Source organism: Convolutriloba macropyga, chromosome 2, assembly GCF_964194025.1.
Source record: "Convolutriloba macropyga chromosome 2, txConMacr16.3, whole genome shotgun sequence".
NCBI lineage: Eukaryota > Metazoa > Xenacoelomorpha > Acoela > Convolutidae > Convolutriloba > Convolutriloba macropyga.
In genome coordinates this window covers 55,459,319-55,472,218 of record NC_134469.1, presented here as the reverse complement: position 1 = coordinate 55,472,218, position 12,900 = coordinate 55,459,319, and the positions used below count along the sequence as shown (strand labels likewise).

General features: G+C 31.9%; 2 protein-coding genes across 5 annotated transcripts in view; one reads left to right on the top strand and one right to left on the bottom strand.

Annotated features, from left to right (window-relative positions):
• The window catches only part of LOC142334514 (uncharacterized), a 62,331-nt gene extending 54,469 nt beyond the window's left edge, over positions 1–7,862 (bottom strand). For all 4 annotated transcript variants that reach the window (XM_075382611.1, XM_075382612.1, XM_075382610.1 and 1 more), the window contains exon 1: positions 7,514–7,862. In XM_075382611.1, the coding sequence (XP_075238726.1) occupies positions 7,514–7,711 (198 nt within the window). In that variant the 5' untranslated portion in view covers positions 7,712–7,862. The remainder of the gene's footprint in view (positions 1–7,513) is intronic.
• A 2,263-nt stretch (positions 7,863–10,125) lies between these two features.
• The window catches only part of LOC142334936 (uncharacterized), a 35,016-nt gene continuing 32,241 nt past the window's right edge, over positions 10,126–12,900 (top strand). The window contains exon 1 of the mRNA XM_075383264.1: positions 10,126–10,224. Coding sequence (XP_075239379.1) covers positions 10,126–10,224 — 99 coding nt within the window. The remainder of the gene's footprint in view (positions 10,225–12,900) is intronic.

The window sequence follows — 12,900 nt, the reverse complement described above, 5'->3', positions numbered from 1 at the left end:
GATTTTTTGGATATTTTCCTATTGTTGTTTCCTCTTGAAATATTATCTCATTATCCTAGTTTTTAAATTTCTCATTGAGTTGGAGAAGATTTTCAGAGGGTCATGGATAAATTTTTAACGGAAAAGCTTATGGTTTAAATGACTTCGACATTTTCTACTCGCATGATTCTGCTGAATTTTTGGTTTTCGCCTATAGGTGTTGTTTTCTCCATAGTCATAAAATTAATTGTGGTGTCTTATTGCTTACCTATGTATGACAAGTGTCTTTGTCCTCCAAATGAGGCATAAGCTCCATTTGAGCGTATATATTGGCTTCCGTTGAACTGATATTAGTCTTTTCTTATTGGGACTCACTGACATGTATACAGCAATAAGTTTAAGATCGGTTAACGTTAGGAAACAAATTGTTTTTGTAGTCTGAACAGCCTAATTCGTAACGATTCAATAAAAGTACCGGTTAGGGTTAGTTGATGATAATAAGGAAGCATATTTCAGTTTTAGTCAATGCATTGGACTACAAAAACTTTTACAATCTCAAAAAGAAAGTCAAAAATTTATTAGAAATTACGAAACCTCATTGTCTAAGCCATGAAAAATTTGAGCGATTCCTTCGAAACGAAATATCTTTTCATTGGGCAACCTTTGAACGTAATTGAGGTTTCGACTGTAACGTAAACTTGATGAAAATGACTAGTCTCTAAGTTAGCTCTCAAATGGAATCCGTTTTCTTAAATAGTATAACTTCGCTATGGGACCAAAACTAGTCTTTTTTTGTCTTTTGTGTATTTGGAACTCAAAATTGTTTCATTTTGTGCCGTGAATTTTCATTTTGAGATATTAATTTAATAAAAAGATATCTTAATTGGAAGGAAGATTTTAATAAAGGTGCTATTAAAATCATGCAAAATCATGCTATATGTCCCGTTTTCACACAAAACTTTAATCCTCAATAACTCCTCGAAAGAAAAACGGAATTCATAAAAATCTTCTTAGGTTTGAATTCTACGTTGGACGAGCTTTTTAAGGATACCACTCACATTTCTCTACGAAGAATATATCGATCGGCCAAAATTGTCTGAACGAAAAAACCCATTTGAGTATATAGTTCCTCCCCCCACAAGTGGGTTCAGAACAATTACAATGTTGTTTTATCCATAATTCGTGTCCCAAATTGTAAATACAACCAAGATCGATAAATCGGCCAGTCAGCTATCGGATCAAAATATCATTTAAAATCATAGCTAAGAATAAACATAGGACGCTGAAAGATATCGTCTCTTCTAAAAAAAACGTCAAAAATGGCATATGTGAAGTAGAATAACTAGAACAATTTTTGAGTTCGATCAATTTGAAATATGCGTATAGTCAGTTTTTTTACGTTATGATAAAGGCCAATAGTGCACAAACTGACGGAAAAAATAGAGGATCAATTAAGTTCTTAACAGGATTTTTTGATTCTATCGGATTTCCGGACATGTCGGTCGGATTTACAGAAAACTAGTCATAATAATCTCGAGTTTTAGAATTCATGGCTAAATTATATAGCCTTCAGTTTGTTCATGAACAACAGTTTGATTACATCCACCAAGTCCAGTCCCAAGAAAAAAATCGACCCATCTAATTGAACCAGTGGAAAACGACAAAATTTCAACTCGAAAAAAATTGAATGGATGGATTAAATTAGAATTAATGCCGAGCACTGGAGTTTCATCATTGGACTCAAGTAGCAAAGCCAATTGATGGCTCTTCTTAGAGTTAGACAGAAAAATCATTGGTTGATTAATCTTTTGATAACATTTTATTCTTGATTTATCAAATATGAGCAACATTTAGAACCATTAAAAAGAATTTGTCTGTTAAAAGAAGTTAGATTAAAATGTCACGCCATGAAACAAAAATTAAGTTGCGTCGTTGAGAACAATAGTAAAGTCGGATTATATCTACGAAAAGAATAGAAAACAACTAAAGAATCTCAAAACATTCTCCAGACAGGTACTTTTGACCTTTTGGTGCCGTACTTTCAGAAATATGCAGGATAAAAATTTTCCGAAAAACTTTTTCGTCTATGTTGAACTTCCAACTTACCTGCGGAATGTAAACCATGCATTTAAATCGGCAAGAATTCTTATTATTCTTAAAATTCAATGAATAAATATAGATGATTGGTTTCAATTACAACTTTGTGAAAATTCAATATAAATTTTCAGGCCAACAAGGTGACTTGGTAATGTGCGATTGCACATAAGGTTCCGACCCCGCTCATCCTCAATTTTGGCATGATTAACTACCAAATGAGGAACATAGAAAAACCCAAAAACTCAAGTATTTTTTAAAAAGTGGCGTATGAACGAAAAGATAGCCTCCAAAGCAAACAACTAAGTGGTGGAGTGAATGATGATGCACTGGATTGCTGAGTTACGCCAATATTAAGAAAGCGAGTTAAGACGAACAACAAAATCAAACAGCGACAACAAACATTAAATACACAAAAAACTTTATGTCCGTATTGAAAACAAAACTTATTTACAAAGTCAAAATAGTGTCAGATAAAACTGATATTAAACAAAAAAAATTTAACTCACCAGAGAAGATGTGGGACTACTCAATAAAAAGGCTTGGTAACAATTAGACAATAAATAACAAAAACAGAAAGGTTGTAAAATTCGCCTATTTTTTTAAAAACAATTAATTTCAAAGTAATGAAAACCTTTAGAAATAAACTAAAATATCCAATAAGTGTACAATTACACATGCTTCTGTAGAAGGGAATAATAGTTGCCGGTATTCCATTTTTTATGCGGTTACAAAAAGAACAACAATTAGACAACAAACAAAAAATCAATTAAAACTTGGCAGAAAACGCTATTGAAACCGTAAAGCCATACTATGGCCATCAAAATATGTTCCATTGCCCTTTTTGCGAGCACCGATAAAGTATTATGTAACCTCTCATTAATGAAGCTCGGCAACAAGTAGATAAAAATGAAAAACAAATTCAAAATTATGTAACACTTTAATTTTTTTCGAAAATAATATTTCCAAAGTCATGAACGACATTAATTACAGAAAGAAATAATTAAATAGGTTTGTTTTTTTTCCAAAGAAAGCTCTTGAGAATCGAATTTATCCAGAAAGTGTCTTACGTCTACAAAAACAACGTCAAACATGACAAAAAATAAAAAATTAATTTATTTTTTTTCCGTGTCGAAGCCTGTAAGGTCAACAAATTCTTTAAAAACATTAGATTGTGTGACACCGATCCCTCTTGAAAATTTTTTCTGATAACAGTAATGTCGTATTTGGCTTGTAATTAACGAGACTAGATAACAAACAGACAACAAAAGGAGAAAGGAGTAAAAAGTGTTTTTTTTAATTTAAAAAAGTTTATAAAATTTTTTTCATGGTCATGAAAGCCATCAGCTATCTACTAATATCAAAATATCAGACCATCTATTGTTCAATGAAAATCCAATGAAATCGGATCATTGTACTGGAAATTTCCTACGACTAAAAAAAACGAAGTAAAAAGAACAGTTAAAGACAAAATTTAAAAAATTCAAATAAATTCTTCGAGAAAGTAGTGTCGAAGCCGTTAAAAACATAATATATATCTTCAAAAATTTTAATATTTTCAATTGTGATTTTTTGAAAACCAATAATGTGATATACGAACAGTCAATAACGTGATAATGTGACAAAACTAGAAACCGTGAAAAATTGGCAGAAAACCAAAACTTAAGGCTAAAAACCGCATAAAAATTTGAACTTGATTTCAATAGAAAGCAGAAGCATTCTTTCGTTGCTGACAATAGTCTACAAAATGACTAAATTAAGAGAAAAATAGAGGCAAAGTTCAATAAGTCATTATTTATTTAAAAATCAAATACTTTTAAAAGTCAAAACGACCATAAGCTTTCAAGTAATCAACTAGATACAACAATGTGGAGCTATTTAGAAATCCAATTGAACTTTTCATTAGTGATCTTTGGAATGAAATGTTCTGTTATTTAATTAATGTAGAAAAGATCAATTTTTTTGTAAAAACCGACTGATTACAATCCGAATTATTTTTGGATTATACCAGTCCAAGATTTGTCCAAAACTAGCCCTGCTAATGCTGTTTGTTCATTAGGAACACTTAATTATTCGAATGTTCTAGATATTGATATTTTGTTAGTTAAAAATTCAAAAATAGATTTTGCGTTTTTGATAATCAATGAAAAAATTTAGCAAAAAAACGGCAAAGTTTTAATTACAAAGATTATTTTTGGATTATACCAGTCCAACTTTTAAAATCAGATTTGTGATCTGATGAATATCGTCAGATTTGTGATCTGATGAATATCGTCGTTGCTTTTTAGCTTTCCGTGTCTTGAGTTATGACCTGGAAACTTCATGGCTAGATTTTGTGGTGCAAACCTCGTTTTCCAAAAAACAATTAGTTATGGGTACTATTTGACGCGATGTTCAAGAATTTCAATGTTGCGTTGAATAGAAATGTTTCCAAAGTCCTATGATTTGTTAGTGCTCCTCTTTTTAACTCAAAGAGATATTTCAGTGCAAGTCATTAGAAATGGGAGCCTGCGCCTTTGGTGTTTGAGATTTAAAAACGCAAATTAGAAAGGAGTTGTCAAATTCTGGCCCATAGTCTTAGCACCCGTCACGTATAGACCAAATACTTTAAGTAAAAAAATCTTAAGACTGCTCAAAGCGGGCAAGTTCTATAATGACCATTTAATAGTACTGACACATTACTGGTACATGATTTGAAGTACCTCTGCATCAGACTCGAGTAAGGGAGTTGAAAGCCAGTCTTGACTTGAAGGCAGCAGCTTTTGCAGACAAAAAGGTATTAGGTTGCATTCAAACGGAATTGTTGGAAATTTTAAGCCCAAACAAGGCGGCTCGGTAATGTGCGATGGCACATAAGGTTCCGACCCCGCCCATCCACAATTTTGGCATAATTGTCTACCAAATGAGGAACAGATAGAAAAACACAAAAATTATTTTTTTGGGAATCCCAAAAAACTCAAAAAAGCACAAGTATTTTTCAAAAAAATTGTGTATGAACGATAAGATAGCCTCCAAAGCAAATAACTCAGAGCAGCAAAAATTGATGCAATTGATTGCTGTGATATGCCAATATTAAGAAAGCGAGTCAAGTTGAACAGCAAAATCAAACAACAACAACAACAAACATTAATTACATCAAAAATTTTATATCCGTTCTGAAAAAAAGAAATTTAATAACAAAGTTAACATACCATCAGATAAAGCTAAAACTAAACAAAATAACTTATAAACCACCAGAAAATATATTGGACCAGTCCAAAAAAAGTTTTGGTAACAATTAGACAAAAAAGAACAAAAACAAAAAAGCTAAAACATTCGCTTTTTTAAACAATTAAATTCAAATTAATAAAAAACATTAGAAACCAAAAAAATATCCCAAAGGTTTACGTTTACCAATTCTGCTATAGAAGGGCATTAGGAACTGTCCTTATTCCTTTTTTTCAGAGGCTAGAAAGAACAACAACAAACAAAAATTCAATTGAAACTTAACAGAAAACGCTGTCCAAACCGTCAAGCCATATTTTGGCCCTCAAGTATTTTTCGATTGCGCCTTTTTCAAAGAGCGACAAAGTAGTATATTAATTACAAAAAAAAACTATTTAAATAGGGTCACTTATTCATCCACAGGAAGCCATGAGACCTGCAAATATCCAGATTTTTTCTTGCGTGTACAAAAACAACGTCAAGTATGACAAAAACTAAATTAATTTACTTTGTTTTTGTGAAAAACCGGTGTCGAAGCCAGTAAGGTCATAACGAATACGAAAAAAATAGATTTTGGGACATCAATCCCCTTTGACACCTTCCCTTGTCACCCATAATGTCATATTTGACCTGTATTTAACTAACAAGATCAGGTAACAAAAAGAAATTTAGAAAGAACAAAATTTCGAAACTAAAAAGTTTTTTTTTTAGTTTTAATAAACAATTTTTTTTCTAAGTCATGGAAGCCATCATCTACGTACTAATATCAGAAGATCTGCTCATCAGTTTGTCCATGAAAAACCGATGAAACCTATCCATTTACAGAAAATTTCATACAACCCAAATGACAAAGTAAAAATGACAGTTAAAGACAAAATTTCAATTAATTTCTTCAAGAAAGAGGTGTCGGTGCTGTCGAAACGGTAATCTATGTTGTTCAAGATTTTAATAAGTGCAATAATGATATATTTTGAACGCTTATAGTGTGATAAGAGAACTGTCAATAATGTGATAAGGTGACAAAACTAGAAAACGTGAAAAACTGGCAAATATCTTAAAACAAAAAAACTGAAATCTAGTAGTATCAAATCCAGAAAAGAATAACTTCAGGCTTAGAACCACAACCGAGAATACACTTCAAATCAGTAGAATGAAGAAGTATTCTTTCTTTGCTGACACTAAGCTAGAAGTTGAACAAATCAAGAAAAAAAAATAGAGGAAAAGTTAATTAAGCCATTATTTATTTGAAAATCAATTATTTTTAAAGGTCGAAATGACCATTAACTTTCAAGTAAAAATTTAAATGCATTAGCTTGGAGCTCCTTAGAAAGCCAAATAGACCTATTACTCCTACGCTTTGATTTGACATGTTCTGTTCCTTTTTATTTAAAAAAACGTCTTTTTTTTTAAAAAAAAAAAGACCGACTGATTGCAATCCGACTTCTTTTTGGATTGTAACAGTCCAAGATTGGCCCAAAACTAGCCCTGCTAATGCTCATTGTCCCTTAGGAACAATTGATTTTTCGAATGTTGTAGATATAGATTATTTGTTCGTTGAAAACTCAAAAATAAATTCTGCATTTCTGAAAACCAACGAGTAAAGTTAGCAAAAAACGGCAAATTTTTAATTACAGAGCACCCTTAACGGACGCCGAAGTAGGAATAGCCCCCTTCTGAGTCTACAAAGATTGTATGAGTATTGTTTGGGGCTGTACTGCAGGCAAATTTAATCAAAGTGGACTAAAGTAGCTTATTTCGTGCCGTTTTTTGATGAAAAAGGCTGAATTTTGTAATATTTATCCAGAGTTTTTTTTCCAAAAAATAAATCAAAACAATCAACAATGCTTGTTGATTGTTCTATTCTCAAACAACGACACTATTCTCAAAAATTTTATTAAATTTTAGCAAAATTGACGAAAATTTAGGCGAAAATTCCGGAAAAAGTGAATAAAAACAACGTGAATTCACTCTACTTTTCTCATAAGTTTAAACCTCGATAACTCCCTGTAGAAAACGAAAATTTAAAAAATCTTTTTAATTCCAAATTGTACGCTGGACGAGCTTTCTAGTGATACCAGTCTCAACTCTCTACGATGAATATATCGATCGGCGAAAATTCACGGAACAAAAAAAAACCCATTTGAGTATATAGTTCCTCCCCCCTCAAGAGGGTCGGAACAATAACAGGCAACAATCTTTAATGTTTCAATGGGGGAAAAGAAAAGGTGGATTCCTTTATGCAGTAATCTTCTGATCTTTTGTCTTGTCCCTTCTGAACAAACTCTGGAAACGTGTACAATGTTTTGGCACCCTCGAATTCACAAAACTCGCAGATGAAAATGTATCCTCTCTCCTTGAAGATTTCAGAGAGTTCTTTGCTGTCCGCCGAGTTGTTTTCATCATAGGCTGGTTTCCTGCCAAGAAATCTTTGCATAATTATCAAGCCCAATATCACCAATGCAGTATTGGTAAGGAAAGTTGAATCAAAGATGTAATCCAAAATTTTGACACAAGATTTGTTTAAATTGTCTCTGAACAAGAAACTTCATAATGGTTTTGAACTGATGGAATGTTAGCTTACAGCAAGGTTGAATATAAGACACGAGTTAATGCATTGGCTGAACCCAAATTAGCTCGTTAAATGTCACAGTCCGAAATGTTTCTGCAATATTGCGTAATTTACCACTTGACTATTAGAAATGCTATACAATTCGGAAGTAAATTTAGCATAAGTAAATTTAAAAAATGTTATAACACTTATAACTATGCACGCACATATACAGATAAAAAGCATGCTAGCTGATATAGCTACAAAGGTGCTAACTGGAAAATATAATAAACGCTATTTCTTGATAACAATATTATCAAGATCTTGACTCATCAAGAGCTTTGTTCAATCTGAAACGTGCAACTTTTCACAACTTAATAGTATTTCACAGAATGTTTACATTTTTTTCAGTGAAAATTTACATTTTTAAACATTGAATTGACAACATAGTATGAACTCCCATAAAAATTCTATCAAATTAGATATGAGACCAACTTCTAATCAATTTCAGTCCAGCTGGACATAGCATTTTTCAGGACAAATCAAAGAGAATTTGACTCGTTTAAAGAAAATTCATGTAGTGGATATTCTCCTTCTCTCTTTTTAGATGATCCTTAAATAATCACTTGAGTTATTTTGCAAATCATGATGTTAATTCAAACGATGAAAAAACACAATAAAAATAAAAAGCGTCGACGTAGATTTTCTGCTTTTTCGCAAAAGTTGCTTTATTTGTGTTATTGACTTCCTAATTATATCGAAAACATACCAGTCCAGTCATCTCTCAATAGTTCGCAAATTAAATTAGAAATTTTTTTGAATTATCGGAAAATTTTGATATGAAAATTTAATGAAAAAGATTTTTTTCTACAAAAAGCCACAAAAATCAACTAAACGATAACAATTTTTAAAATAATGTTTTCACGAATTCGAACAAAAAAGTAAAAAAAACTAAAATTAAACTTGTGGCATACTCTATTTAATTTTTTTTTAATTTCTACGTTTCAGAACAATTGTTTATTTTGGTTACTTCAGAAACTTGTTGAAATATCATGGAACTTTATACTTGCTGGTTTGATTACAAGAAAAATTAAAAAATTTAAATAATAACTGAGAGATTTTCTGTCTTTCCAATACTTGTTTTAACGGCATAGGAACAGATTTTCAATTTGATTTGTTTTTAAACAAACTTGCATATTCCAATAATTTTTTATCACAATATAATAGATTGAAATTTTTATCACCACTGAGTTATTAAAGTATTTTAATACCCGCCTCTTCCGATTCTTTTCCTTTTTCAGTTTTTCTGTTTCCCGTCAACTTTTCTAAAAATTTTTGCCTTAGTTGTATTCAGCTTACGATAAAATCTGCTGTTTTTTTATATGAATCAAAGGTAGCTTCTAAGGGTTACATAATGATGTTTCTCTTTAATCGCTACTATGCGTTAACAAAATAGTTACATATCGCTTATAATATCCCCCATTTTGAAAAATATTACAACTATTATGTACGCTGGTGAAGAATTCTATCAAATTTTAGCTTCCTCCTGGGAATCTTTGAACTTTTAAGTCGGCCTGCTTCATATTTTTATAGACTGGTACCCAAGTTGAAGTCCTCGTTCATTTTGAAACGAGAATCAATATGACCGATTTCTGAATCAGTATGTTACTTAGAAACTTATTAATATTGATTCAGAGTCCGTTCATGTCACATTTGGCTCTGATTTAAACTACGGTCAGCCTCTGAATTTTTTCTGATTCAGACTCATATCGTAACATGAAAATTGAATGCACGATATTCCTGATTTCTTATCTAATGTCACACCATTTTTTGTTGATGAGAGCCAGAATTGATAGATGTGCATGAAATAGCTGCAAATTTTTTTTAAAAAATGCTGATTCAAACTTTCAGCAACGATCTGAAGTTGTTCTTTTGTTGTATCCTCAAATTGTGTATGTTTCTTGCCTATGAAGACCGCCTAATTTTTGTCTATTGTTTGTAGAATGATTTATGCTAAATTGACAACAGTTAAAATGTAGCTCTGATTTTTCATTCACGTGTAACGAGATCTCACGTGAAGCTTCAACTGTATAAAAGCACTGTATTTGAATTGTAATGAACTCATATAAAAAGCCGTCATTTATTAAGAGCACACAATTTTCACTAATTGTTAATTCACATTTTAAATCGAATAAGCCAAACTTTCAAAGTTCAATTGGTAAAATCCAGACAATAGACGCACGACGAAAGACGAATAAACGAATATATTTGATAGCAAATTCAATATTGTCCTGGTCAGAATGTCGATGTCTCAGTTGAATGAAGCGTTGCTTGCGAGTCAGCTGGCACAGACGCCAGGAGCTGATCACACTTTAGTCTCTGCCAGGAACGAACTCAAGGTAAAAAAAATCAAGATTTTTTGTTTGCTCTTCTTGTGAAGACATAAGAACTTTTTTACATGAATCCCAGCTCAATTGTGGAAGATTATTGGCCATCTATGTGGTCAATTAATTTTTACTGTATAATTTTGCTCAGTATCAGTAAACGCGACGTGCATTGTAACAAATAATTTTTTAATATGGGGGTTATGTCGTACAAAGGGTTTATATTTAGGTTTTATTTTCATATAAGTGTGTGCGACAAAAGCAAAAATATATTGTTTAAAAGTGAAAATAATTTCAACCAAAGCTCAATAAAGAGATTTAGCGATCAAGAATAGTAATTAAAACTATAAGGGTGTAAAATTATTATAAAATTTTATCATCTTCACTGAAGCTGAAAACAATAAAACGTCAAAAACTAATTAGTCTTTGTAGTATTTTTGTTTTACTCAGCTCAATTAAAAATTATTGTGCTAGGTACCTGGAAAATCTTTTGCACATTTCAGCTTTTATTTATCTCGAATGAATGAATGCATCTGCAATTTAAATATCTGAATTTAAGCTGACTGATGAAATTAGAAAGTTGTGATTTTTAGTTTTCCGACTTTCTTATAGTAAAAAAGAATGGTGGACAGTGCGATTTTAGCGGATTTTTTGTGAAAAAAAACTTCAAAGTTATCAAACTTTAAAAAATATCACAAAGCTATCAAAATTAAAGTGACTAAGTTACGCAATGATAATGGACAGTGTTGATAATTGATGTCACTATCAGAAAAATTGTTCCAAAATTCGCACTTATTTCTTTATTTCACTTACTGCCATTTCAGTGCGTTTTTAAATAACAGCTAACAAAATTCAGCTCTCTTCTTACAAAAATTTGGCATTAATAAATTTGTAACGTTGTAATATTTTGTTCAATAAAACAATTTCAGTCACGATCAGAACAATCGAGGTGTTCAACTATAGCACCTTATTTTTATAAAGATGGCCGAGAAATACTGAAGAAACTTTTCAATGAAAGGGAACGAAGTGACTCAATGCCATAGCAGATATAAACAAAAACTCAACATTGAGAGCAGAAGAACAAGCATTTTATAGAAAAAGGATGTTGCGCAAACTGAAAGAGAAGCAGAGCAATTTCAGCGTGAAAATTAAGCGGGATTCACCAACTCAATAAAACTGAAAACAAAAAATTGCAAAGAGGTTTACCAAGGTCATAAAATTGGTCAATATTTGTGCTGATTTTGTCCTGGTCAATATTTGTGCTGATCTTCCAGTTTGTCCTGTATTTGTTGTTATTTTGTAACGTTTTGACTCGTGGTCACAAATGAAAAGCCCTATTGGCTTCCCAGGAAACATCTATTAAGTACTTCTTTAGTTAAAAGATGATGTTTTCTACTTTTGAACTTAACTGCTTTTATAAACTTCAAGGATTTTTGGACTTTGCTTTTTTATCCTTGTTGCCTAGGGCCATTAGGGGAAAACATCATCTGCTTTTTAATAAAAAGGAAAAAATAATTGGTGTGATTTAAGTTTAATCTGATGATTTTTTGATTTTGTGTTGCTAAGTGTTTTTGATAATAGATGTTGAGTTTTTGTTGTATATTCTATTTTATTTTGTTTCTGTTGTTTTTGTTGTTTGTGCTGTTGCATAATCTTTTGGCATTGTTCAATTTCATTAGTAGGTTGAATTTGTATTAATTTCTTTTAGTTCAAACTCCAATTCTTTTTTGAAGAGTATGTAATGTTTCCTAACCAGGTCGAGGTTTGGCCAAAAAATAATGTAAGACTAGCGGTGAATAGCGGTGAAAAAAACTTTTTCACCGCAAAGCGTCCGCATCTTTCAGCGTTGAATGTGGTGAATTTTTGCGGTTCTTAGCGGTCAAATTTTTTCTCACCGCATTCACCGGAATTCTTACAAAAAGGAACCTGCCGTACAAGGGTTCGAACCTCTACCTCCTGCCTGTCACCAACTACGTAATCCACTGCTCCATCTGTCTTTTACTGCAGTGATATTTCCTGTGAATATAAGATTAGCGTTGAAATTAGCGCGGTTAGAATTAGTAAGATTTGCAATTTTAGTGGTGAAATTTTTTTTAACCGCATGCTGCTGGTAGCGTTAAAAAATTTTTTTTCACCGCATTCTGCTGGTAGCGCTGAAAAATGTTTACTGCGTAAAAGTTTTTTTTTCACAGCATTCATCGCATTGAACGCAAATCTTACACTTTTACGCAAACTAACCGCAAATCTTACATATTTTAGCGATTCTTAGCGGTGACACCTCGACCCGGGTATCTCTTCTTTTGGGAGACAATTATGTCAAAATATCATTGAGCCGGGTTGCAACGTTCTGTGCAATCGCACCTTCTCGGGCTTCCTTGTTGGAAACAGTGCTTAAAATAAATTATTTTTGATGAACAATTCTCGTGATTTCTAAGAAATTAAAAACTTTAACAATTGTGACGACTATTACGACCACTCAAATTATCATGCAACTCAGATGTCAAATTTAGCAAGCATCTTTAATTGTTTTGATGAAAAAACAGACAGCAATTTCACGTTCAGTATAGCAAGGGAAAAATATTTGTTGGCATTTTTCTTTTAAAAATATTAGTACTTTTTCCCATATGCTCTCTCCAGGCAGGAAAAAAGGGTGTTTGCTCACTAATCCGAGTAAACTTACAAAATAAAGAG